General features: G+C 42.3%; 1 protein-coding gene across 1 annotated transcript in view; it reads left to right on the forward strand.

Moving 5' to 3' along the window:
* Positions 1 to 26126, forward strand: part of COL22A1 (collagen type XXII alpha 1 chain) — a 215430-nt gene that overhangs the window by 54420 nt on the left and 134884 nt on the right. The window contains exons 4-9 of the mRNA XM_050892264.1: positions 7963 to 8074; positions 16575 to 16698; positions 18759 to 19034; positions 20100 to 20180; positions 20789 to 20902; positions 21495 to 21539. Of these exons, the coding sequence (XP_050748221.1) occupies positions 7963 to 8074; positions 16575 to 16698; positions 18759 to 19034; positions 20100 to 20180; positions 20789 to 20902; positions 21495 to 21539 (752 nt within the window). The remainder of the gene's footprint in view (positions 1 to 7962; positions 8075 to 16574; positions 16699 to 18758; positions 19035 to 20099; positions 20181 to 20788; positions 20903 to 21494; positions 21540 to 26126) is intronic.

The raw sequence follows: 26126 nt of genomic DNA on the forward strand, positions 1-26126 counted from the left end.
TCTCCCAAGTGCCGTGATGAAGAGGAAGCAAACCAGGATCAGTACACCAACAGCCTGAGTGGTGGCACCATGCACTGTGGGTAAATCAGGTTTATTATTGTTATAAAACTGAGACCATCTAAAGGGTCCTCTAAGCCACCTTATGGAGTGTCACCTAGAAGACAGTAGGCTTGCTGGAAGATACCTTCTTCATGCTGGTGTAAGAGCTGTTCCATGTGCTTCAACAAAGCCTCATTATTAGCTTAAGTTCTTAGCTGCTCTCCTCACTGAAGTCCGGTGGATCTGGCGAGAAGGAATTCAGACCAGCATGAAGTGCTGCTTAAATCCCAACCGTAACATCTGTGGAAAGAAAGGGCAATTGGTTAATAGCAAGAACCTCTTTAAAACACTCTTGAGGCCCTTTAATCTATAGGCTTTGGAAAATTTTATAGTTCCAAAATTCCCTTGCAAGCTGCTTGTAAAACATAGCAAATTAATTTTTTTAATGACTTGTGCAACCCCTTTATGCACCACCCTACTTCATACAGGGCTTCTGGGCAGCCAGTAAATCTCTCTGGTTTGTTCCTCCAGAGGTGCAGTCCGTAATGCTTTGGAATAAGTCAGATAACCACTGCTGGCTGATGATGCTGAATCAAACTGTTGAGCTGAGAGTGCTAGATTTGGGGTGAATTATCCATGCAAAAAATAAGCTGCTGCTTTTTCTGTCTTTGCTGAAGAGGTGAACTAGAGGGGAATAAAACAGTGCAAGAAGACAGAATCCTTATCCATTGTAAGTCTTTGGAAATCAGTTCTTTCAACAGCCAGAGAGAGTTAAAAATTACTCCAGCAAAAGACTTTCTTTCAAACCCCTTTTTACAGTCATTCACAATGAGACAGGTCTAAACAGTATCTGAGCTGCAGGACTCTGACCTTACCTGTTGTCTAGATTACCACGAGCAAACAAGGGATACCCGTGTGCCCCACAGGGATGCTGGGACAATGTGAAGATATAGTGTCTGACTGCTTTGACATTGACCCCGGTGTTGTTGTCATAGACTTCTCACCAGCCCAAGCAGCTGGTCATCAAGAAAGAGGAAAAGGGCTTTCTGACTGCCTCCTGCCAGCACGCCAGAAAGGCTATGACATTGAGGGATGATAGCATCAGTGTGCACCTCACCTCCTCCTAAATACTACTTCTTGTTGCCAAGTGGAACTATGGCTGGGGCAGTGATACACTGATACGGATGTAGGTAATTTTAACATGGTGGAAGAGCCTTGGAGATGGAGACTTCAGTGAGCTCTTAAAAATATCCCTACTATCTGATGCTCTGTCAGCTCTTGCCAGGATTTCCTTTCCTGTGGAGAAAGGAATGTCAGGAACAGCAAAAATGCTGTAGCAGATGATGGATACTGTAAAAATAACAGCAACACATGTTGAATGAAGTAGTAGGTCTGCCCTTTAGGGTTTGGACACTTTTACTTCTATCCCAGCCCTGAACTGAGACACATCTTGGTGCTCCAGAAATAGCTGGTTTCAGCCTAGAGCATTGTGGAAGATAAGGATGCCAAAGGTTTAGATACAGTAGAAGCAAAATACACGTCATCTACACTCTGACTTCATGTAACTAATTGCCAGACACAGCTGGTTAAATGCACTATTTAACTTTAGAATAGGGCATGATAACATTTTTTTCTGTTATTTTTGAAGTATATATTAGCACAGAAAGTTACTAAGACAGGTAGCAAAAATGAGGGCTCTTTATAGTAGTGACAGCCTTGCAGACCATACTGGAGGAATTGAAAGGGATGTTCAGGATCTAGTGAGCATGCGGGCTCTTCCTTGTGAGCACAGGCAATCCATGAAAGCTTAACTTTTAAGACTGCAGAAATGTTAGGCAAGAAAATTGGTAAGATCTTGTATTTGCTGAAAGAATCCCAAGTGATACTGTTCTTCCTAGGAATTTATATACTCCTCTAGTCTACCATAAAGTTTATTGCCGTTGACCTCCCTCTAGTAAAAGTAACATATGCTGTTTTATCACAGGCAATACAGATTGCTATTTTCAGAAGTCTCAGAGAACCAGCAACTGATGACAACCTCCCTGACCTTGGCTATTGGTGATACTCCATCAATATGTTGACAAGGCTGATAATTCAGCTGAGAGTTTAAGCAAGACCAGAGTATGGAGCATTTCCTGCAAAAGCTGCTTTGTTTTATATTAGTGCTTGTGGCTGGAAGTCCTCCATAACAAATATATTCCAAACACCTCACCTGAGGCTCTGATGTCCAGTGCCTTTCCTGATTCCTCTCTCACTTGCTTTCCACATTCCCCTCCAGGCTGTTGTCTCAGCAGAAACTTTCACAATTAGAAGTAGCCCAGTGGTTCCCACTGTGAGTGTTACCTTGAGCTCCTTGGGAATGCAAAGCAGGACACTTTTCTCAGAAGGTTTCTTCAGGCTAAAAAAGAAGTTAATGGCTCTATCCTACTCTGAGAAGACTTTCCAAATGTGCACACTGCTATGTTTTCTGGCTATTAAAACTTCCTTTTGTTGCTCTGGTTTTCCGGGTTTGGGTGCTGTTTTAATTTTGGGGGATTTTTGCCCCTGAACACAGGACAGAAAGGAAAATCTCAACAGGCACACGAGCTGCCACCATGCTGTCCTTATCAGATCCTTAATGGAGCCAGGCAGAAATCCAGCTCATACTGAGGGCAACCAACCATGGCCCCTTTAGTCTGGTCTTGAAATAATTTCCTTGAAACAAAATGTCATAGGACCACTGGACAAGTACAGAGCTGTTTGATCATCCTTTGGCCATGCTTTATGGTATGATTGGGTTCAGTGTGGACATCTTTCCTGTAAAAGAGAATCTGGTTGCATATTACAGTTAGATGATGTAGAAATTGTCCAGTGCCAAGTTTTGCCCATCTTCTCCCTGTAACAGGCAGATCTGAGTGTGTTTTTCTGATGCTGGAAAAATGGGCTGCTTCCTGTAAGGGAGTTATTACTCACAAGTAAAGAGACATTCGGCCGATTTGATCAGCAGAGCAGTGTATAAGAAATTGCTTTTCAGGCCAAGTATGCTGTTAGGAATCTGAGCTTCTCTTTCAGGTCACTATTTTAATTTTAATGTTAATGGACTAGGGTGTGCTTCTTTTCAGGAGAAGTAATCATGTTAGAGGGTTTCAGTGGCCCCATATTGTTTTAGTAGCTGTAATGAAGTAGGAGGCTTATGATCAAAGAGCATTATTCATCTTATTAATTGCCATATTTATGGCATTACTGATTAAATAGTTTATAAGCCAATTGGGAAACCACACCTGCCCTGGTACACAAAAAAACACCTTTTAAATCAAAGCAACTGAGAACAGGAAAGTCCCACCCTTTCATCCTGTGCTTGAGCGTGGTTCAATAGGTAACAGTAGCTTTGTCCTTGCTAATTTAGGCAGGTACATTCTTTTCCATTTCACTTGTGGAGACGACTGGGAAGCTATGTGTAGGATCTCATTTTCCCTACGGCACTGACAATGTGGTCCCTCTTTGGCAGTGGAAAAACCAATGGGCAGTCCATATTTCTGCTGTCACTCCAGCCCAGAAATGCTGTACGACAGACTAAATGGCCAGTGAGATGTTTGGGGAAAGATCTACGTGAGCTGTTTCCACTGCAGTGTTAGTAGCCAGACACTGCCAGGTGAAAAATCCTGTTCAAGTGTTGGAGAAATAATTACAGCATTGCCTATTTTTTACATTAACATTGTGGTTCAAGACTGAATTAAAAGCATCATGCTGTCTCCCTCACAATCCCAGTTCCAGTCCTAAAGTCAACAAGGGAACATACTCAATCCAAAGTGCTTCCAGTTACATGAAGTAAACAAAATAATAATAATAATAATAATAATAATAATATACTATATATATTTTCTTGTCCTTCAGCTGAAATAATCTTAGAGGTTATTTTAAAGCACAAATTCATTTGGAAGTTTCCCTAGGTGTCTTCTTTCCAGTCCCACCTGGGCAGTTTGCCTTGAGTAACTTCTCAGCTCAAATGACAATATTTTGGGTTTGTTTGTTTCTTCTCCCACTTAGAAATAGAATGGTATCTGTTTAAGGAGTTTTTTACAGTGAATGGGCAGGATAGCAAACTTAAGATATTGCTAGTCTGAATTTTAAAATTTGCAACCTTTATTCAATCCTCATGGCGAATGAGACAATGTAAATATAAGTTATGTGTGATTAGTTAACATTTTTTCCCTCTTTACTTCTGCTTCATTCACTGCACAAAACGGATAGCATTCCCTATGAGTAGAATACATCTCACCCAACTTCAGCAGTCTGAAAATTACTGTCTGTATGGACTCGCTTTCCGCTGAATGGAAGGAGGTAGGCACTGCCAAATAAATAGCGATTCAGACTGTCTTTAGATAGGTCTGAGACAGATGTGATGAGTTGTCTTCTTAGAGACTCCTATATTTCTCTGCTGACCCGTAAGGGAACCGAGGCAACCTGCATACATCACATGGCTCCTTTTCAGACAGCTAAAATTAGGTGAGATGCATCTCATCCTCGGCAGACTTCTTCATTGTTTAGTGTATGGCCTGATGCCACATTTTCTGTAATGCTATCAAAATCCTTCAGCAACCAAAGTGTCCGTTACCTCCATAGGCTTTGGTTGGCAATGGAGTATCTAAGAGTGGAAGTTATCTCACCAGCTATAGACCTTTGCTAGGTGAGATTTAGCACGCAGCCTGAGCATCCTAAGCTCTCTTTATGTCAATGGAGAGAAACATGCACTTTTGGCATCTGTTTTAGTACAAGGTTAATCTTTCCCTAGAAGCGCCTATGTTTGACTCTCTGTGCCTAACTGAATGAGAGTCTCTGTTATTACCCTGTCTAGAGAGCTGACATTTAGCCAGATGAATCCCATGTGAAGTGCTCTGTGAACATGAATTAGTTTGTTTCATAGCTCCCTATAAGGAAAGTGGAGGCAGTATCTGCATTTGACACAGAACAAATTAATAGTGTGATTAAAACAAAACCATTTGCTGGTTTTGAGTGTGGACTCTGACACATCTAGAGCTTAACTTTCCCATGGACCTACATGGCATTTTTCAAAGAACAACACTCATTCATTCTTTAATGAAAAATATATCAAGAAATTTGCAATTTGCCGATGCATAGCCTGAATAAGAAAAATCCTATTATGATTTACCTGTGTGCTTTGTCCAATCCTGAATGCAAATGAGACAGTCTAAGTTGTGAGCGTGACTTATTTTCATTACAGCAAGTTCTGCTTGCAAAATAGTTTTAATAACCTTGCGTATGTTTCACGGTCTTATTTAGTCTTTCTCAACTGTATGTTGTTAGGAAATCTCAGAAAAAAAAAAAAGATTCATTAAATCTGACTCTTAACTTGTTTCCATTGGAGAAGCATGCTAGCGTGCACACCTTGACAGTTGCTCATGATGTGAATGTTAGCTTGAGTTGTCAGAGAAAGATGAGAGCAAGTTTGGGCCTGAGCTAATGATGGGAAAACTTAGCACGAAGTTCTTGTCCCTGTATCTTGCACTTGTGTATTTTGAGCAATGGAGCTTTACAAGCTCCATGAGACGGCAATACTCCACAGCTTGAGGACTCTAGTGACTTTTCATTACAACACCACTTGGGCAGCATTTCAGCCTTCACCATCCACAGCTCAGCTCGTGTGAATGGTTAACAATTTCCCTTCCCAGTCAGTTTGGTCTCTTCCAACCAGCAACGCTCAACTGCTTTCGTCACATTTCTGTGGTTGGTGTAGATGAGGGATACGTACTGCATGGTGAAATGAGCTATGGGAGGGCTTATATGGACAGGTCACACTGTTTTTTATGTGCTAGCCAGGAGGGAGCTCTCATGTTCTGGTAGGGCCTATTTGCTACGATTTATAGCTGCAATCATGGCTGATTACAGTATGTCAGAAGGGTGTATCACTACAGTTGTTGCAGAGGTGATTATGAGGTGGAGCCATGAGGCCCTGGAGCATCTTAACTGCCTTATATGCCCTCCTGAATGTCCGGTAATAGCTGAAAATAGAGTGGGCAGGAGGGAAAAGCTTGACAGCCAGGAAAGTTACTGTAATACAAAAGGCCTCAACTTGGCACCAGGCAACCATTTCTGTCTTTGCAAACAATTAAGATTATATTTTCTCAGAAAAAGCTATTTCTTCAGGAAAAGCTCCATGATGGAGGCTTTATGTTTTATTTGCTCTCTGCTGTCACATCTTGATTTGCCTTGGGACTGGCCCACACAGGTTTTTTGCACCTATTTTTTCATATAAACTTGAAGAATAATATCGTTAGGTGGGTGCCTTTTCCTGTGGCAGCCGTTTTCAAGCTCTGCAGTGGCTTTCATCTTGAAAGGTTCATGAAGGCAACTAAGAAACCCAAGAATCCTAGGGCCTAAGTTCACCACACAAAAATGTTTACCTACCCTAGAAAAGTTTTAGGAGCTCACTAACTGAACAAAGTTAAAAGCACTGCCATAGTTTAAAATCAATTTATCAAAAGAAGCTGTTCTGATATCACCAAGTTCGTGTGCTGGAATTACACACAGAGGAGTTCCTATGTGTAATTGCGCACGTGTGAGGGGGACAAGAGGTTGGAATAACCCAAATAAAAGAAAAACACAGATTCTCTCCTCAGTCGCTCACAACCTGCCTTTTGCAGTGTCTTTGCCTCTAACTCCAGAGTGTGTTTGGTTCTGGGAGTGGCTATTAGTTTGGATGTGCATCCTGTGGAGCCAATTTGAAGCTAAAAGCGGTATGGATGCATCCAGACAGTACTGCACCTCCAGGAACTGGATGCATTCAGGAGCATGGCACAATTGTACCCCTACTGCCCCTGGCAGGGTTTAGCAGCTGGGACTTCACGTCACAAAAGCATGGGTTCATTGTGGCTGGGACCATATCGACTGGAGCTGCGTAGACCCACGTGTGGGGTTTATGATTGAGCTAATAAGCCTTCTCAGAACAAAATCAGAAGCTTTACACAAATGTCTGCAGTCAAGATTAATAGCTCATTATAATGATGAGTTGATTGGACTAAGACTAAGTCATATTAAAATGATATGAAAAGTGTGTGTAGTGAAGTGTCTTGGACTAGCGGTTTTCAATAAAGACACGGACCTGTTAGAGTAGATCCAGAGGAGGGCCATGAAAATGATCAGAGGGCTGGAACACCTCTGCTATGAAGAAAGGCTGAGAGAGTTGGGGATGTTCAGCCTGGAGAAGAGAAGGCTCTAGGGAGACCTTATCATGGCCTTTCAATATATAAAAGGGGCTTATAAGAAAGATGGAGAGAGACTTTTTATCGAGGCCTGTAGCAACAGGACAAGGGGCAACAGTTTTAAACTGAAAGAGAGCAGATTTAGATTGGCAATAAGGAAAAAAATTTACGATGAGGGTGGTGAGATACTGGAACAGGTTGCCCAGAGAAGCTGTGGATGTCCCATCATTGGAAGTGTTGAACGTCAGGTTGGATGGGGCTTTGAGCAACCTATCTAGTGAAAGATGTTTCTGCCCATGGCAGGGGGTTTGGACTAGATGATCTTTGAAGGTCCCTTCCAACCCAAACCATACTATGATTCTATGGTTCTATGAGTCTATGAATAAGTGTTTCAGTCTGCACCTGTGCATTTTTCTACATAGGGATTAATGAATTATACAGCATTTTCAGGGTCTTGTGGCAATGCAAACAATAGCTATTCATTTCTGGAGAACTCTGTTCTAATCTCTCCAGGACCTGTTACAGTTTGAATTTATGCTTGTTTTTGAGTTTTTGGACTAAGCTGATTAGACCATGTCAGAATTTTATTGTGGCTTTTCCCAACAAGAACAAGGTTAATCTCTGAAGTGCTGTGTTTGTGAGCTAAGATAACTACGTAAGTACAGTTGAAGACATGTCCCACTGCCTGATCAATGTCTCATATTTACACTTCCATTACGGACAGGATTTGACCTGATGGATTCATTCAGTGTGAAACAGATTTTTGGAATGAAAGAAAATGGAATTCAGAGCGCTTATGTACGACTTGGAAGCTTCCCTGTTGTTCAGAAAACTGAGTGAGTACCCTGGTTTTTCACTTTATTTTCATCTGAGCCTCTGCTTTACATTATTTGATTCCTCTAGGTTAACCTTGTAGTAGTTATCTAGTACCTACACATATATTGCTGCTTTGATCAGCTCTTTCAGTTCTGCTGGCATAGAATTTATACAACATGGTCAGGAGCCTCTGCACCAACTACAGGCTCCATCCTCATAGAGTATGAGCTGGTTTCGGTGCATCTGTCTCAATGGTTGTGAGGAGCAGTATCAAGAAATTCACAAAAGAACTTAGGGCTTAATAAATAGCTTCTAAAAGGAATATTTGCTAGCACTCCCATTGAGCGATATATTTGCTAATCATAAGAGACGAGTTCCTAGTAGATATTGTTATCAGTTAGCTAATATGGGTTTTGGCCTCGTAAAAGAATGAGCAATTTTTAATCCTATGTCAGCGTGGATTCAGTCCTTGGAGCCTTTTATGACCTAAGGCTGCCAGTTGTGTCGTAGTCTATCAGAACGGTTTCTCTTTGGGTTGTCACTTGAGTCCTGCTAGCATTAGCCTTGAAAAGAGTGAGTGCATAATTTCACTGAGTAACCATGAGCCATAGATTGACTTGTCATCATTAACATTTTTGCAGTAAATTTCTCTGTGCTGGTTTGAACTTCAGCTTAAAAAATTGATAGTAATTCTTTTCCTTCTTATGGATGAGGGCTGTTATTTTTTATTCTGTTTTAGCTCTTTTACTCAGCTCACTGCATCTTTGAGATTGTCCTGTGACTTACGCTTGCTTGATTTCACAATATTTTTTTTGTCCTGGAGTCAGCCAGGATTGATTTGCCTTTCTCCCCTCCCCCACTTTCTCCATATAAACATATAGTCTTTAAAAAAAAAAAAAAAGTAAAAATATGATATACTGAAAGGAGAACTGTTTGCTCTAAAGTCCATAAATGATGTCAAGTCTCAGGGTAAGTAAATTCATGATCTGGGAGAAGGCCAGCCAACTAAAGACACCTTGGTCTTGATAAGTAGTATATACATAACTGGTGTGTGGGAGGGGGGGAATAAACCTATTTTGTTTGGCTTACAGCAGTCTCTGGGTAGAATCTCTGCTTGCTGCAGCTTGTAACAGCTAGTGGTAGTGTGCTTTATCACTGTAAAGCATTACCACCAAGACTACATAGAAAGAAGCCCTTGAAGTGAAGTAGTCCAGTTTGCACTTAAGAAGTTCTGGGAATGATGATCTACTGAATCTGAGCTCTGGGTGATACTATGACAAATAGGACTAGTGCAATCCTTGGGTGTATAAGCAGGAACTCTCAAGTATGAGCTGACTATTTGCATATCAGGCAACTCAGTCACCACTGCTGGGATGCTATGTCCAGTCCTTGTTTCCATAATTCAGTAGATAGAAATGGAGTGAATGAAAGTTTAAAGAACTGTGAGGCAAGTCTAATAGTGAGAAATTCAAGAAGTGCAGTGTAGTCGAGTAAAATTAAGCAGCAGTTAATAACTGAGGTGATCGCTCTCTGTAAGAACCTCTGGGAAATCAAAGTTTAGTAAAGAGTCTTTGGTGCTAAGGATGGTGGTAGACTGAAAGTCAGCGGCTACCTGCTAACAACATCAAAAACCAGCATGGAGGAAAGGCATACTGTTAACAATGAACGTAATTAACCATTGGAACAAGTTAGCACCGATTACAGAGAGTTGTCCATTTGTGTTCCTTTTTCAAATTAAGGGTTGAAGTACTTTGTTGTTGTTGTTGTTTCTGTTGTTGTTTTCCCAGAAAGACTGAGGGAATGAAGCCAGACCAACCAGCTATGATGACTTTCCATCTGCTCAGATTGCACCCATTTATTTGTTGTTGTTGTTTTTAAAATAAGTAGAATATTTTATTGTCCAGGACAATTAGAAGTAAAACATCCTTAATTAGTAGATAGAAATGACTAAGCTTCCTTTTGAATGATTAACTGAAACATGGAATTAAAGAAGAACTTTTATATTTTCAGCCTTTTGTATTTTAACTTCCATACTCCTGTGGTTTGGGAATGAAGCCAAACGGATATAACACCATGGAAGGTGTCTGCATATTTGGTTCATTTTATAGCCGTTGGATGTCAGGATTCTGAGATGGTGCATATAGTGGTGCAATGCATATGCATTGCTCACAGAAAATGAAATCTTGTAAAGCTGCACAAAACGGATAACTGGAATAATAAACAAAACAAAAACATCTGTCCTGTTTTACAGATAACCTCAAGCAATGTTTAGCAACCGATAGCAACATCTCATAATTAGATAAAAATCATTAACTGAGTAATATATGTAATTCACTTTATTATCTGCTTAAAGGATTTGTATCCTTTTATATAAGCACTAGTACTTTTACAAAGTGCCAGCTTAGCTGCCTGGAAATGTGCCTATTCATCTTCTGATCTGGAGCCTACAACTATGAACTTTCTTCCTCTTTGTGGTGAGGCATCCTGTGATGGTTCTGTGAGCAAGCAAACACAACAGCCAGGAACTTGGCTGCAGTCAATGTCCTGGTCACTGAGGGACTTACAGGTCTCTCTAGCTGGCTGAGGGCTGGTCCATAAATCTGGCTGGTGCTTCTCCCCACTCCTCAGGTAACTGGAGCTGTCCTGCTGTCCTACTGTTTGCTCATGGCTCCTCAGTGGATCTTCTGGCCAAAGCTCTGCCCCAGATTTCTGGTTTTGGGTACTCAGGCTTGTTTCTCATTCCTGTTGTCTTGGCTAATGCCAAGCTTTTGGCTCACTATCTTGTTCTGTCCTCCATCTATTTCTCCTAGTCCTGGCTCCAGAGCCTTCCTCCTGGACATGTCCATCCCTCAATTTTCTCTTGCCTGGTCTGGTTCCAGCCTGGCTTGGTCCTCATCTCAGCTGCCACCTCACAGAACTTCCTGATGCTTGGCCTAGCTTCTAGTCATGATCTGTTTGCTCTTTATATCGGTACAGTGTTGTCTTCCCCAGTTTCTGAGTCTTGGGTTGTTTTGGGCATATATACCTTGGTGTGTTTGTCTGGAGACTGTCTGCTGACATCAACTTTGACTTCAGTTACCTGCCTTGGTTTTCTCCGTGAGCTCTTGCCCTGATCTCATCATTTGTTCTGCTCTACACAGCAGGAAATTCTACACAAAGCTACCAAAACCTCCTACACTAAACATGAAACCTGTTGAACGCTTCCTTGTTCCTGACTTCTTCTTAAACATATATTTCATATGAGGAACAGCAGAGACAACTAAGATTTTTCAGCTTGGAGAAGAGAAGGCTCGTGGCAGGGGAATCTTATCCATGTGTGTAAATACATGATGGGGAGGAAGCGAAGAAGATGGAGTCAGAATCTTAGTGGTATCCATTGACAGGACAAGAAGAAATGGGAACAAATTAAAATCATTAAATTCAATCTGAACACAAGAAAAACCTTCTTTAGACTAGATGATCTCAAGAGGTCCCTTCCACCCTCAACGATTCTGGGATTTGTAATTCAATGCTTCACCCTCTCCCATTCTCTGCCAGCCCTGTCTTTCCCTTTCCCACTCTCTTCCCCCATACCAGAGGCAGCTGTTAGGCCTGGTCTGTGACCTGTCCCAAAATTTCTCATGGTGCTGGAGTTGGAAAAAGACCAAGATACTGTGCTGAATTCAGGGGTGACACACGAGTCCTTGCTCTAAGAAAGTGGTGAGAGCAGACTCCCAGCTGAAGGATCTTGCTGTGGCCCCTATCTGATCTCGTGACTTCTATTGCCAGATGAGTGCTTGTCATCTAGAAGAATAAACGTGTCTGTCCAAATCTGCTGTGAAGTTAGTAGGAATATGTCTATTAGGAGCACACTTGAGGAGTTCTTTGTAGGCTGCTCTTTATTAGCCAATGAAACAGGGTGAATTCATGGGCCCTAGCACTAGATCCGTATCATTTGTGCCCTTCACCTGTTTACGTGCTCACGTCAAGTTAGTTTTGGCTGATGTCAAACAATGTTATCCCAGACAATGCCTGGGCCTGGTATGGAGGATGGAGCGTGCTAGAGACGGCTCCCCAAAGGCAGTTTGGATACGATCACTCTCTTTGGAAAAGGAGCATTCAGCTGAACTGCTCTCATAGCTAGCAAATGGACCCTGACCATTATTTACTAGTGTGGATATAGACATTGAGACTCCTAATTCTAACAGGGTAAAGGAGATTAAGCATGACTGAGGTGGAATGACTGAAGGCTTTTTTTGGTCTTCTAGAGAGTAAAAGACTGAGAGGAGAGCTGATAAACATATAAAAGGCTGCAGCAAAGAGAGGAGAACAAGTCGTTCGCATGGTTCCTTGTGGAAAAAAGTTGTTTCAGGAAGATTAAACTACAGCAAGTGAGATTTAGGATAGACTTTTTTTGCAGCATGTAGGATAGTGAAACATAGGAAGAAATTACCTAGAGAGGTTGTATCTATTCCATCACTGAGGTTTCTGAAGCAGAGGCCAAAAAAATGTCTGCCAAGGATGTATGGGCGGGGTTGATTCTGTGTTGTGACAATCCTTCTATAGCCTTTTCTTTTCCTTTTTCCTTTTATTCCCCCCGCCCCCCCCCATTCTAAGAGCCTCTGGTGATGTGATGCATATGGAAATGAACTGGCTTTCTCCAACCTTGTTTCGCAGACCTTAGTGAGTTACATTTCATATTAGCAGTTTTTAGCTGTTGTAAAAGTGGTCAAATTTCCCAAATACATTAATTATGCTCTTCCTCACCAAATACAGACAGCCTATTAATTGTTGTTACATTCAGTGTCTGAAACGAGAACTGATACTCTTCTTTTTCTCCATTGTGTTATTGTTATAGATGTAGGATCTCATGCTGATTGTCATAGATGTAGGCTCTTATGCCAAACAAAAGCATATAAGAAGGAGGTTATATATTGAAAATGGGCAATGGCTAAAAGAGTCTTCTGCCTGGTTATTATCATTTTTCGTTTGTAGAAGTTGTGATTCACCTGAACTTGTAGCTGGGTTAACTAACTCTTAGACTAACTTGCAGCACCGGGGGATTCTCTTGTCTTGCAGTTTTATAAGGGCCTCTTCTGCAATCTATCCTGTTGTCAGAATTATAGACCAAGGAGCTGGCAGAGTGCTCCCTGTAGGTACCAGGCATCTAGCAAAGCTCCATAATATGGATCATCAGTTCAATTCAGCCTTCGGTGAAAGAAGGAAATAAAACATTTCTGGGGACAGCAATTCGTGCCCTTGGATTCCTGAGTAAAGCTGAACTTCTAGATGGAGATCACTTTTTAGTGAGGAAATAAATGAAAACTCATAAACAAAGTTTTTGTTATTTATGCAGTAATGCATCACTGTAAAAGATGCAGGGACCAAGGACTTCAGAAACAGCTTTTATCATCTCTTCAGAGCAACGAGAGTGTCTTTAGATTTGCTTTTGGCACAAAGCCTTTTTTCTGTCAGGAACTTGCAGCCAGTTCTTTGGCACCTTTAAAAATCAGTTGAGGGTGACAGGTAATAGGTCATTATAACTTTCTATCAGTTTAAATCTACCTGATGGGCCATTTGTCAGCTTCTGTGTGATGAGGTGTGGCCAGACTCACAAGGATATTTAGGCACCTAACTCCCAGTTATTTCTGTGGGCATTAAGCATCTGAAAACCATTTTTGAATTTAAGCTCACATGGTGATATTCCTGTTCCCAGCTCAGAGGTATCCAGAAAGACTATCTTAGCACAGAGGCCAGCAGTTGGCTCTTCCAGGTTTGGTTGTACGTTGTCAGGCCCAAGGCTCAACGTGGTATCTTGGGGAATTAATTTCAACCGCATGCTCCTATACCTCCCTGCTCAGCAAAGCGGTGATGCCACAGTTACAGCCACTGCCTTTAATTTGAACTTGGAACGAAGCACAATTGCATATGCAGAGTTGAAAAACCATTAGGGAAAGGCAGCATTGAAAGCATGTGTCCTGCTGCTGTTGATGTGACGATAGCAAACGTACTATGGATCAGGAAAAGAGCAAAGCACCCCCAGAGCTGTAACTGTGCTACCTTGTGCCACCACTGGATTAAATGAGGAACCATTTGTCTGCTTGTTTTTCATTCAGTAAGAGGCTGGAATTGGTGGTGGGCTGTAGCTAGGAGAGTAGTTCAATAGGGCTGTCTGTGCCCAAAATGTGAATCAGAATCTTAAAGGGCAGGACAGAAAGGGAACTCATTAAACCCAGTTGTGATGGTGAAGATAGGTGGTGAGGAGTGAGTGAAGGTAAATGCACCAGGCGTGTATGTTGAAATGACAGAGTTTGAGGAGCTGAGCCACAGGGAAATGCCCCCACTGGCAGCACTCTCATGTGGAAACCGTCCATGGTTTTTGTTCAAGAGGATGGAGCGGTAAGCAATGCCTTTTCCACTATCAACATTGCCACCTTGCTGAAGTTTCTTGAAGGGGTGGAGGAAAACAGCCCAAACTGCCAGTGATGTTAAAAGCTGAGGCATGCAACTTCTTCTTTGACAAACTTGGACACAAGGGGTGTACAAAGCCATTTCAACAGGAAATTTGCACTGAGGCATGTCAATGGTGAAGGAGACCTGGCGGAGTGCCCTGTTGGGATGGCTGATGTGACTCTCTTGCCAAACATCCTGTAGACTTTCTTGGTGGCTTTAAGTGCCCTGGTCATGCCAGTTGTATTCTCCACGGCAACTCTGCCACAAGAGTGACAACTGACACGTTTCTTGTTTTGTCATGAAGGGAGGGAGCGTCTGGCTATTTTGTGTACCATGGGAGAGATGGGTGCTGGTGTGAGGTGGATCTGTGACTGGGGAGGGCTAGTTTGTGAATAGCTAGTACCAAGAAGTGAGACAGCCTTGTCTGCTCTCCTAAGGGAAGGTTTTGTAAAGGAGCGAGTGGGAGCTCGGTTCAGTTTTCTCTTGTGTTGGAAGACTTCAGAGAGTGCCTGTGTCCCCAGTGGGAAGACCAGCTTATAATGGTGCATAGTCTGCATGAGCATTTTATACAGCAAAAGCCACAGTAGTGGATGAAACCACAGTGTTCTGAATTTTTAACTTGGCTAAAAAGATAGGAAATTCAAAGCCCAGAGTAAAAGATGACTGAATATTTCTTGGCTTTCAACCTTTGCTGTAATTGCAAAACAAAGTATTTTGGAAATTTTGAGGATTTTTCGCTTTAAAGACTGTTAAAAGCCTCTAGTTTTGTGTGCCTTTGACTGTGCCAGTTTCTGCATAGTGATGGACTATGTCAAGTATTCCTTAAGAGAATCTGTCTTCATTGTTTTGCTCTTCATTAATTGCTACCATTGTGTTTTGTTTTCTAATGGGTGCTTATGCCTGACTGCTCAGATGTCCGGAAGCAAAGCCATGATATTTAGGAAGGGGCTATTTAGGAATGATCAGAGGAGCAGGCTGGCTTGGGCATGGGGAACAATGAAGTTAACTGGGACTCTTCAGCTGGGAAAAGAGATGGCTTAGAGGCATTATAAGCAAAGTTTGCAAAATCATGAATGGCATAAAAACCAGAAAAAGAATAGGTTCATTGTGTTGTCCCTTATAAGAACTGAGCTAGGTCCTAAACAAACAAGAGAAGGCTCATTATACAGTGGGTAGCAGAGCTGTGTGATTCCTTGCCAAAGGATGTTGTGAATGTAGTAAGTTTACCTGAGTTAAAGGGGAGACTGGAGAAGCCCATAAAAGACAAATCCATAGAAAGTTATTAATATAGAAGTTGCAGTTGTCTCTGAATCTGACCCCTGGATCTCAAAGAGTTGGAGGTAGGGGGGATATGTTTGTTCTGTTTGTTCTCATTCTTAGGCATCCAATAATGCTAGTGACAAAAAAATAATGATAGTGGGTTAGTTATCCCTTCTGTCCAGCCCTGCATGCTCATGTTATGGTATGTTCTATGTTGGGGCTGAGACAAATAGTGCTGATTTTGGTTACTTCAGACTTCTGCATGGATCATGGTGTCACACTGAGTAAATTTCTGCCTAACGTGTTTGCAATGTTTGATTTGAGAAGGTGGTTCTGTTCTCCCAGGCCATCAGCCAAGGAACATCTTCCTGGACAGGCATGAGGTTTTGGAGCAAATATTACGATATTTGTTGCTGTAACTTGGTACATTTATAGAGGGTTTCAGGTGTGCCTGCCCATTCTCAGATGTCACAGGTCTCCAGTGCATCTGGAGAAGAACAGAATCATTTACAGATTACATGAACTGAAGCATCAAGTGAAAAACAACTGTTTTGGCATGATGGATAGTAGACTGCAGATTTTCACTGTTTCTTATTGAATTTGAGAGCTTCACCATTGGATTGAAAAAGGGCTCCTCAAGGACAGAACCACCTGGAGGGCACAGCTCATGTTCATCTCTGTGCAGGTGGCCAAATACAGCAGATTTTGTAGGACCTATATGATACTTTTGGGAAGCGCTGCTGGGACATGCAGAGAGTTTTAGAAGTTCTGCTCTTCACCGCTAAGCTAAGCCTGATACATTGCTCTCTTTTCCCCTCCCCATGCCAGGGATGTATTTCCACAAGGTCTCCCTGACGAATATGCCTTCGTAACTACCTTCAAATTCCGGAAGGCTTCCAGGAAAGAAGACTGGTATATTTGGCAGATTATTGACAAGTACGGCATACCACAGGTACGAGGCCCTTTGCAGCCAGCAAGAACAGCCTTGTTTCTCTTTTGCTGCATGAACCAGCTTTCTTGCCTTAAGCTCCCACTCCTTTTTCCTTGTGGACTAGTAAAAATCCCTTTACCTGTCTTTCAGTTCATTTTGCTGAAAATCCTTTACCTTTAATTCAAACCCTGAAGGAAGGTTTGCATAGACCTTGACTGTTGTTAGCATGCACATGGATGCGTTAGTTGGAAAGGGGGAGAAAAATATACCATCCTTGCTCTTGAAACCACTCTGCATTTTTGGTTGTTTTGTTCAGGTAGTTCTGTTTAAGGAAAGTATTTGACTGTTTGGAAAAAGATTGCCACACAGATGTACTACAGAGCAGTGAGCTGTGTCAAGTTTTTGCATGGACTTCTAGATATCATGCAAAGGCATTATGGGTTCCCTACTTAGGACGTGGATGTAACACCTATGATTGCTCCACAGCCCTGAGTCCTGGCTGCTGCAGAATTTGACCTAATAATTTTTGTCACATACTCTCAGATTCTCAGAAGAAAAATACCATAAGAGTGTAATAAAGGGCTGTCTGTTCCTATATAGCATGTTCTTAGATGCAAGCTGTAGTTTAGGGGTTCGAGTGTGCTTGAGGAGGAAGTGGTTTGGATGGGCTGTATGTTTTTCTGCTCATTCAATCATGGTGCTGATGGCATTAGCCATGACTCTAAACTGGGCTGTCGGCATGGGCTCACGTAGCGATGTAAAGCACTATTGCTGCTTTGGGACTGGTATTCAAAAGGATTTTGGGAACTCACAGTGAAGATAGGTGCAGTTTGAGGACTTAGCTAACTGAGTTTCAGACAATGTTAAAAGGTTTATTTGAAAATTATTATCAGCTGCACTTTGTTAAATGAAACATGATTTACTGTGCTACATGTATTCGTAACTCCTGCAGAGTGAGAATGTGTATATCACTCAGTGTTTCTTGGAGACAGCTGAAAACTTGAACTGCATAGGTGTGGAGAGAAAAAAGCACTCAAGATTCTCGGTAATATTTTCAAAAGTGCCTTAAATTGAGGTGCCAGAAGTGCCTTAGCGCCTCATGAGCCTTGTTTCATGTAAAGTCAGTAGTGGTTTGGCCACTGCATTGCAGACCTGCATAGCTTACAGACTGCAGACACTTCTGAGCTAACGCTGATCCGAGCTGGCATTTCCAGCCAGCATGGTGCTCAGCTGCATGGAGATGTTGGGTCAGATCTGGAGTCAGCCTACCCTGGGCTGCTTATATCAGACACAGCTCAGTGCCAATGTAGCCAAACTGCTTCCAGCTCTGCAGCTTGCAGACGCACCATTTGTTCCCCTGGCTCTGTGCTTTGCTGCATTCCCTGCTGCTTGCTGGGAACTGCCTGACTTTGGTAAAAGAAGAAATCAATTTGTAAATGAACTAGAAGTATAATGTCTTCAAAAGCCTATTTCTGCCTGCTCCGTAGTTTGCAACACAGTGGAAGTGTGTAGCTGTAGTTTTCTGTTCAAAGCATCTGAAATAAAGCGTGGGCGGTGCTACAGCTCAGCAGACTGGTTTCATACTAGGCAATGAGGCATTTGTCCATGCCCCATGGGACGGTTCAGGATGTGTGATGGGACTAAAGAGCACAGAGCCTGTTGGGAAGTAGTGGAGGAGTGTACAGGATAGAGGGATCCAAAACAGGTTCATCTTTGCCTGTCTGCCTTTGGAGAGATGCCTCTGACATGTGCTACCACCCAACCATACCCAAGCATTGCCTGGGAGGCATCATGGTGGCGTGTGCTGAAACCATGTCAAGGATTGTACTCACAAGAGAAGGCTTTAGATGGTCATGGGTCTGCACCCAAGCCTGTGCCCTGCCACATCTTATGTACTGGAACAGGTGTAGGCTCCCTGTCTGTATCTCACACAAAACTCTGTATCCTCTGCTCTTTGCTTGGGCTTCTCCCCACATGCTGTACCATCCCTGACTTTGGGGTATCAGTCATGATGGAAAGCAGGCAGGAGGAAGGAGAAGGCTTTGTATTTTCTTAGCAAAATCACTTCTGTCTGCTTACAGGTCTCGATCCGACTGGACGGAGAGAACAAAGCTGTAGAGTACAATGCCATTGGGCTCACCAAGGATGCCGTGAGAGTGGTCTTCCGAAATGCACGAGTCGGTGATCTTTTTGACCGCAGCTGGCACAAAATTGCCCTCAGCATTCAGTCAAAGGCTGTCTCGCTTTACATAGACTGCAGACTGGTGCAGATGCTGCCTATTGAAGACAGGGAAAATATTGACATTCAAGGAAAGACTGTGATTGGCAAACGCTTGTATGATAGCGTCCCCATTGATGTAAGTACTGCGTGTGCCGATTAGAGCTGAGGTAATGTTCAGCGTTGGGTTTGCAGCATGTGAATGGGGTTTTGGGGGTTATGTTGTAATTGACCCTTTTCCTGAAGCAGCATCACTGAAACGTTACCTGTGTTGCATAGCTAAGACAGATTGGCATCTCATCATGTACAAGACTTGCTGTCTTTTTATGTGAGACTGTCAATATCTCCATAATAGGGATTAAAAATGAGAAACCCATTTCATCTTTCTGTCTAGTCCCAGAATGTGCTATAGTTAAAATCAGAGACAAAATCATCCACAAATACCATCAGACCGCGTACTGAACTACACACGTAAAGGTCTTTTGCTGTCTGATCTTGGCATTATGAATGTTTCCACTTGTGATAGGAAGAGATGGGGAAAAAAAGAAAGCTTATTAACTCAGGAGAGTCATGATATATTCCCAGTTCCTCAGAAAAGATACCTGATATTAAATGACTCTTGCTCCAATTGAACCAAAGTTGAGACCTGCAGGTTGGACCTGATTGTCCAGTAGCAGTGTTAACCTGGTATAACTTATGTGTGATTATTTGGTGTTTTGAGACTTGTGTAATCTTTCTTAGCTGTTCAAAATGGATGGAATATGCATATTAAATGTGCTAACAGCATTTCTCACACAGGGGTAAATGGTCAGAAGATGAAAGGCACAACAGGACAAAAACAAACTTTATGCCTAGATGAAATTCTAGGAAGGGTAGAGGTGGTCAGAATATGTCTTCTCAGACAGAAATTTGGCCAGGACATGGGGATTAGTATGCCTCCTTATTTGCATTAAAACCTGCACCAGAATTTTAATAGGCATATTCAGGGTCTCATTAGCTCAGCACTCTTGGAGCACGCTGAGATATTGGTCTATTATTGATAGAGATAGATAGATACTGACTACAGGATCCATAGAATCACTATGAAGTTAGCCCCATCTGGTTTTTGTTTGTATTCGTCTGCACTGTTTGTATCCAAGCAAAAGGACATGTGGTCTTTAACAATTGACTGTCTCTGAGACTATTGCCTCACTTTGTTGTCTAGTTCGATCTTCAGCGGATGGTTATTTACTGTGATTCTCGGCATGCTGAGCTGGAGACCTGCTGTGACATTCCCTCTGGACCAGTAAGCTTATTTTTGTCATTTATTCATTTTCACATGAACACTCTTCGTTGAAATCTATGACATAAATCAGGGAATATATGGCAGTGTGGGATTATAATTTTTTTAATGACGGTGAATGAAACCTAACTATATAATTGGTAATGTAGCAGCGCCAGAAGAGAACCACTGCAGAGGGATGAGTAAGAGGAATTTGAAGTTTCCAAGTTGCTCTTTCCTTGTCAAACTGTCAGGGGAAACAAAACCCTGAAGTGATGATGGAACAACAGAAATGCAGCATGAAATATTCAACATGTTTCCCACTGGTTTTATTTGGGAAGAGCTAAAACGGTGCCAGTTGCTGCTTGGTTTCCTGTGCCCAACTCTCATTAGAAACTTCCACCCTCCTTTCACTCTTCTCCCCTCGATCTTGGTTAAAGAGATTCATTGTTCATTTTGACACATTTTTCCCTGTTGCTTGAACGAATGGCTTTTGTGGGATTTCATTCCTCACTAGCACTCATTTAGCTGTGCGTTATCCAGTAATGCCTATGCAGTTTCTCTAAAGCGGGTGGAAGAGGAAGCTTTCTAGCATCAAAGGCTTCATCATGACCTTGGGTGTTTGGGTGTAGTGCCAGGTCACGGTCCTGACGGAAGCACCTCCCCTGGAAGTGAGGCCCACTGTTGGCAACGAGCAAGTTGGCCACCTCAAGACTGTCAACTGCTCCTGTCCTGCTGGACAGAAGGTGAGTGTTGAGATGAGTGTGTTTCATTTGAGGCATGCTGGATAGGCTTGGAAATAGGGGTATGACACCGCACAAGTGAGTTATAAGAAGGGCTGTATTTGTTTGTGAAGCACTTTAAGACCTGGAGGTGGAAAGTACTTCACAGAAAGAGCCAGGCATGTGTTATTCCCAGGTGGGATGTCTGTAGAGGTAATGGCAGTCTTCCCAGGTGTTTTCTCTTTACCTAATTCAGTGATTTTGATCATGCTGGTAGTCCTGGTAACAACCTGGAAAAAAAAAGTGGTTATTCTTATCCAGCCCAGTTATGTGCATCCTTCTTCAAATAAAAAGGAAGAGATTCTGGAGGTAAATATAGCCACATTGAAAAAATCTCATAACTTTTAAAAGCAGTGTGCTCGCTTATATTGGCTGTGACTGGGACCTCTGAGAAGCCAGTCATTGTCATTTCTCTTGAGGCCATGTCAGTTTTAGTCTGTTCTCCACTAAAACCTGAAAACATTTTTGTTGTCCTCAGTTGTTGTAGGATCAGGCCCCTTGCTTTGTTATATAATGAGAAGATCAGTCTGACTAATCATGGTTTTTTTTGTCTTAGGGGGAGAGAGGTCCAATTGGCCCCGAAGGTCCTAAAGGTCAAAAGGTCAGTAATACGTGCTAGTTCATTTGTTTAATAAAAACAACAACAACAACAACAAAACAATTTCAGAGTAAGTTGAGGAGTTGAAGATTTTGAGAAATAAGAGTCAATTTGGCATATGACTGAGTTCAGATAGTTTTGGATGAGCCTGGGACTGCAGGAGACTCTGGCCATCTTGTATCTTTGCTCTAGGCTTGCATTTGAGATTCTCTGTTGCTTCTGTCATCTTGTATTTTCTTCTGAACTGGCATTTTTGCAAGTTAGTGTTGTTCACTAGGTCATGCACAGCTTTGATGATAAGTCACCTGGAAAACCATGTGCTGCTTCTGTGCTGTGCCTTGCTCAGCAGCACTAGATATCCATAGGCTAGGTAGCAGCCTCCCAGTCACACTCTACAAAATTTCCTGAGACTAGGGTAAAGCATTAGCCACAATCTGCTACCCTTAGCAAGATTGTCTGAGTCATGATGTTAAATATAGGCCACTTTCCTCAGTACTCTTCTTCCTAGATAACAGGGTAGGAGAGTGGTTGTGATGTCTGCTTCAAGTTTCATAGTGCAGCCTCTATGTTATCCTGCGTATTCTGCAAGCTTCTTTGATATGCACGTCCTTGCAGTCAGCATATACACATTTTCCTTCTGTGCTTGGCTACAAATAGAGCTGTGAGACAATTGACTTAAAGGGAGCACTTGTACTGGAAGAAAACAAAGATTCACAACATTGCTGAAGAGGTGAAAGTTGGTGGTGTTGGTGGCTCCCTCCTAGTTTCACCATCTGTGTGATTAAAAAGATGTTTGAGAACAAATTGTATTCAAAACTGTTTCCATCTGAATCACCTCTGCAAAGTCAGTCACTGAATTTATACCTGTTTGGTGAATAAACAAAGTGCACCTCACCAAAAGTTACTCAGTTATTATGAAACACTGTGGGAGGGGAAAGGAGAAATCTCTGGGTGTTGGAAGGTCAGACGTCTTCAGCAATGTGTTGTGGTTTTTTTGGCAAGGCTTGGTCTGCTGTCTGCAGGGAGAAGTTTTGGATGATGAGGAGATGTGTTTTGGAGTATGTTTTCTGCTGGCATGAAAGAACATAGGCACATTAATGCTCAGATGTGCCCGACTGAAACTGCAGAAAATGTTTCCTTATGCTTCCATGTGTATATAAATAGCAACTTTCCATTTTAATCTGTGACAGCTTAAATAATGATGGGCTGCTTTGAAGAATGGCAGAGCCATGACTGTTGAGAGGAGGTTGCAGAAGGACGATGATGATAATAATAAAAGCACCCTGCAGCAACATCCCATTGTCTTTCACTGCTTTGACAAGGTCTATGCACTGGTGAGGATGTCTGTACTGCGTAACATGGTACGCTGCTGGGGTGCAGGAGATACTCGTTGAATACAAAATAGCGTATATCCAAGCACAGCATCAGCAGGTTTTCTGTAACAGATCCTGAAATGGCTGTCCCACTCCTGCAGGTGGGTTGCTGAAGAGCTCTGCAGATCTGTGTGACTTTTCCCTGGCTGTAGTGGTCTGAGACTTGTATACAGCCGAGGCAAGACTGTGTCACAGTCTCAGGGAGCTGGGGATGATGCCATTTAAATCCAGGCTCTGACAACAATTTGGTACGAACGTGATGATTTGAGACAAATGACTTAGCTTCTCTATCTGCTAAATAAGGCAATAGATTTTGCTCTTGACTTGCAAAGATGTTGTGATTAAATAATGTATACCGCCCTTGACAGCAGTTCTTGCATCGCTATTGCCAAGGACCAGCTTGTCACAGTCCCTGCTCTATGTGCAGGAACTAATATCACCCTCCTCCTCTCTCTCTCTCTGCAACATTACCGAGCTACCCAGGCTAAAATGCTGGCCACGGGGAAGAAAGTCAATGCTATTTGCAACAACTCCCCAATATTACCATCTGGTACTTTATTAAGGAAAGACTAAGGCCCCACAAAAATATGAGTGGCTTCTGCAATATGTGGTTGTAAGTGTCCATAATACGTTTTAGGATCATTCAACTTGGCTCCTCATTTCTAAGGTGCAAAGGTTGTATTTTAAAGCTTTGTTGTTGTGTAATGAGGAGAGCTGAAAAGCTTTTTTAAGGTAACAAATATCAGTGATTTCCATTTGTTACTTGAATCCAAGATCTGGGGCTTCAAGAAACACTGAAAAAAAATAAAATCATAAGATCTCTACTATACTCAGGTTTGATTAAAACAGGCTAACAAGTGAGTACAGCATAAGACCAAGCATTAATTGACTAAACAGAGAGGTGGGGTGAAAAAATGAATAAGGAAAGAAATTATCAGGAAAAGGTGGAAACAGAGTGACATCAGGACTCTGGGTTAAAATTCATCATTTTCTCTATAGACATCATCACTACTGAGCATCTCTTATTTGGGATGAATTGCAAAGCTGAAATCTACCCCTAAATAACTGGGGCCCAAGGGTTGTTTAGGTAGGCTGCAGGTGCTTGAGCACTACCCAAAAATATTTTACAGGCTGATAGTGAGAAATGCCCTGTGAAGGACTATGTGGCCATATAAGAACCCAGCAAAGCAGCTGGTTCAGCTGTATCAGAAAAACAGCACACAGCTGGTGGGAGTCCCCTGAGAAATGAGTCCCACCATGGGATACTAATAGGGAGAGAGGTCAGTGTTAAAAAACCAAAACACCCTCCTTTGCCCCAAAACAGGGATCTTTGGAGAGGCTGACAAAAGCAGGAGGACTGTGAGGCTCCTCCTCTAAGCTAAGACAGTTTTGGGGTTTGGTTTGGTTTGGTTTTGCCTAGACCAGTAGTAGCTGGTGGCTTTTTCACTCTTTATCCAAAGAAGGAATAATGGCTACATGGTTCTTTCCATTTTCTTCTAAAAAAAGTCAGTTTAAGGGTCTGTTAAGTAAAGCGAATGTGACTGTCGTATCTGAGTTGAAGATGGAGAGACTGATGTTCAGGCTTTGCTATCCTGAGCTCCCATGGCATATTCCTTCTTTTAGGGGAGGAGGTTTGGACAGGTTTTTCTTACGGTACCATCTGACCAGAGGAAATATTTGAAGTGTATAACCAGTGTGGGAAGATAATGAGTTTCTGTTCCTCTCTAATTTAAGTCTCCAAAGGCAGGGCAAAACAGGAGCACTTGCAGTTATTAGAAAAAGTGGAAAAATCCCTCAGAGATGAACACCTCTGCCTCAATCAGCCATGCTGCCAAACTGAGGATAATGCATGGAGACACAGCGTACATGTTTTGGAAGGAGATACAGTAAAGGATGGTATTAGGCAAGAGTGAGGCAGGAAATAGCTTTGGAAGAATTGGCTAACATGCCTGAAGCTGGGTCCTATTGATAAATTTTAGATGCTAACAACAGCCCAGTCTAATTTATTCTCCTTCTGTACTCGCTCTGCATGCTGTGTTGTTTGCAGGCAGCCAGGCTGGCTGGTTGGGGCACTAGGCTGATGGTCAACAGGCTTCTGCTCTCTTCCAGCACCGCTATCGATCCAAGTTTAGAGAAAATCACTTCTCTGTGAGATCTGTTTTTGTCCGCATCATAGAAAAGACATTACTTACCTGCCTTCAGGAAGTTTGTGAAGTTCAGTGTATTAGACATGCTCTAGCAGAATGTACTTTTTCCTCCAAATTAGAAAGGAGTCTTAGTGTACTTTAAGTGACTTAAAAGAAACGGTTGCATAAAAACTTTTATGAATTTTGCCACAGCCTGCTGGAACTGACTGTGACATTATTTTTGCGTATATGCTACTTGGTCTGTGAAGTTTCTTTCTTTTGGCAAAAAAATTATAAAGGTTAAAGAAAGAAACTTTCGTATTTCCTGTGCTTTCAAAAGTCTTCATCTGGGGAAAAGAAAGCGTGATCCTGACAAATGTTTCAGTGTCTGGTGTGGCTAAGCACAGCTTTTTGGGGCATAGATCAGGACAAATTGAATAGAGCCACAAAATTAAATCCTACTGTGGTCCATGTGGGGAGATTTGGGGAGTGCAGGGGTCATTGGACTTATTGCTGCTGTGGTACTGGAGGGTCCTGCTCCAGGTCTGAGACATTTTCAGTTTGATGCCATGTCTGAGACATTTTCAGTTTGATGCCATGTCTACACTGAAGTCCAAAGTACCTAAACTCCCTACAAGCAAAAGACGATAGGAGGTACAAATTGGTGAGGACATTGTATTTGTTAGTGATGGATGGGGACCTCAGCACAGCATATTTCTGGTATATACCTTTTGGGTGAGAATCAGGCAGGAGCTAGGTAGAGGTGGTGGGCAGAGCCCTCTGCTCTCCAGCAGCTCCTGGTGCCAGAGGAATTGAAGGAACTGGTGGCAACAGTGCACATAGCCTTAAACTAGTCTTAGTAATGAGTATATCCTCAGCTGGTCCTTCTTCCAGTTTTGTGACTGCGGAACAGTATGTGAAAATGATTTGCAGGTATTTTTTCTGCACTTGCTGTTTTTGGCACCGCTTTTAGTTCTGTATCTGATTAATATTTATGAAATTATGCATCTTTGATTCTTTATCCCTTTCACCCCTGCCCTTCTTAGGAGACAAGTGAAGAAAAAGTTTTGCTTGGTTTTTGATTGACTGTT

Source organism: Gymnogyps californianus, chromosome 2 (genome assembly GCF_018139145.2).
Source record: "Gymnogyps californianus isolate 813 chromosome 2, ASM1813914v2, whole genome shotgun sequence".
In the NCBI taxonomy this organism is placed as follows: domain Eukaryota; kingdom Metazoa; phylum Chordata; class Aves; order Accipitriformes; family Cathartidae; genus Gymnogyps; species Gymnogyps californianus.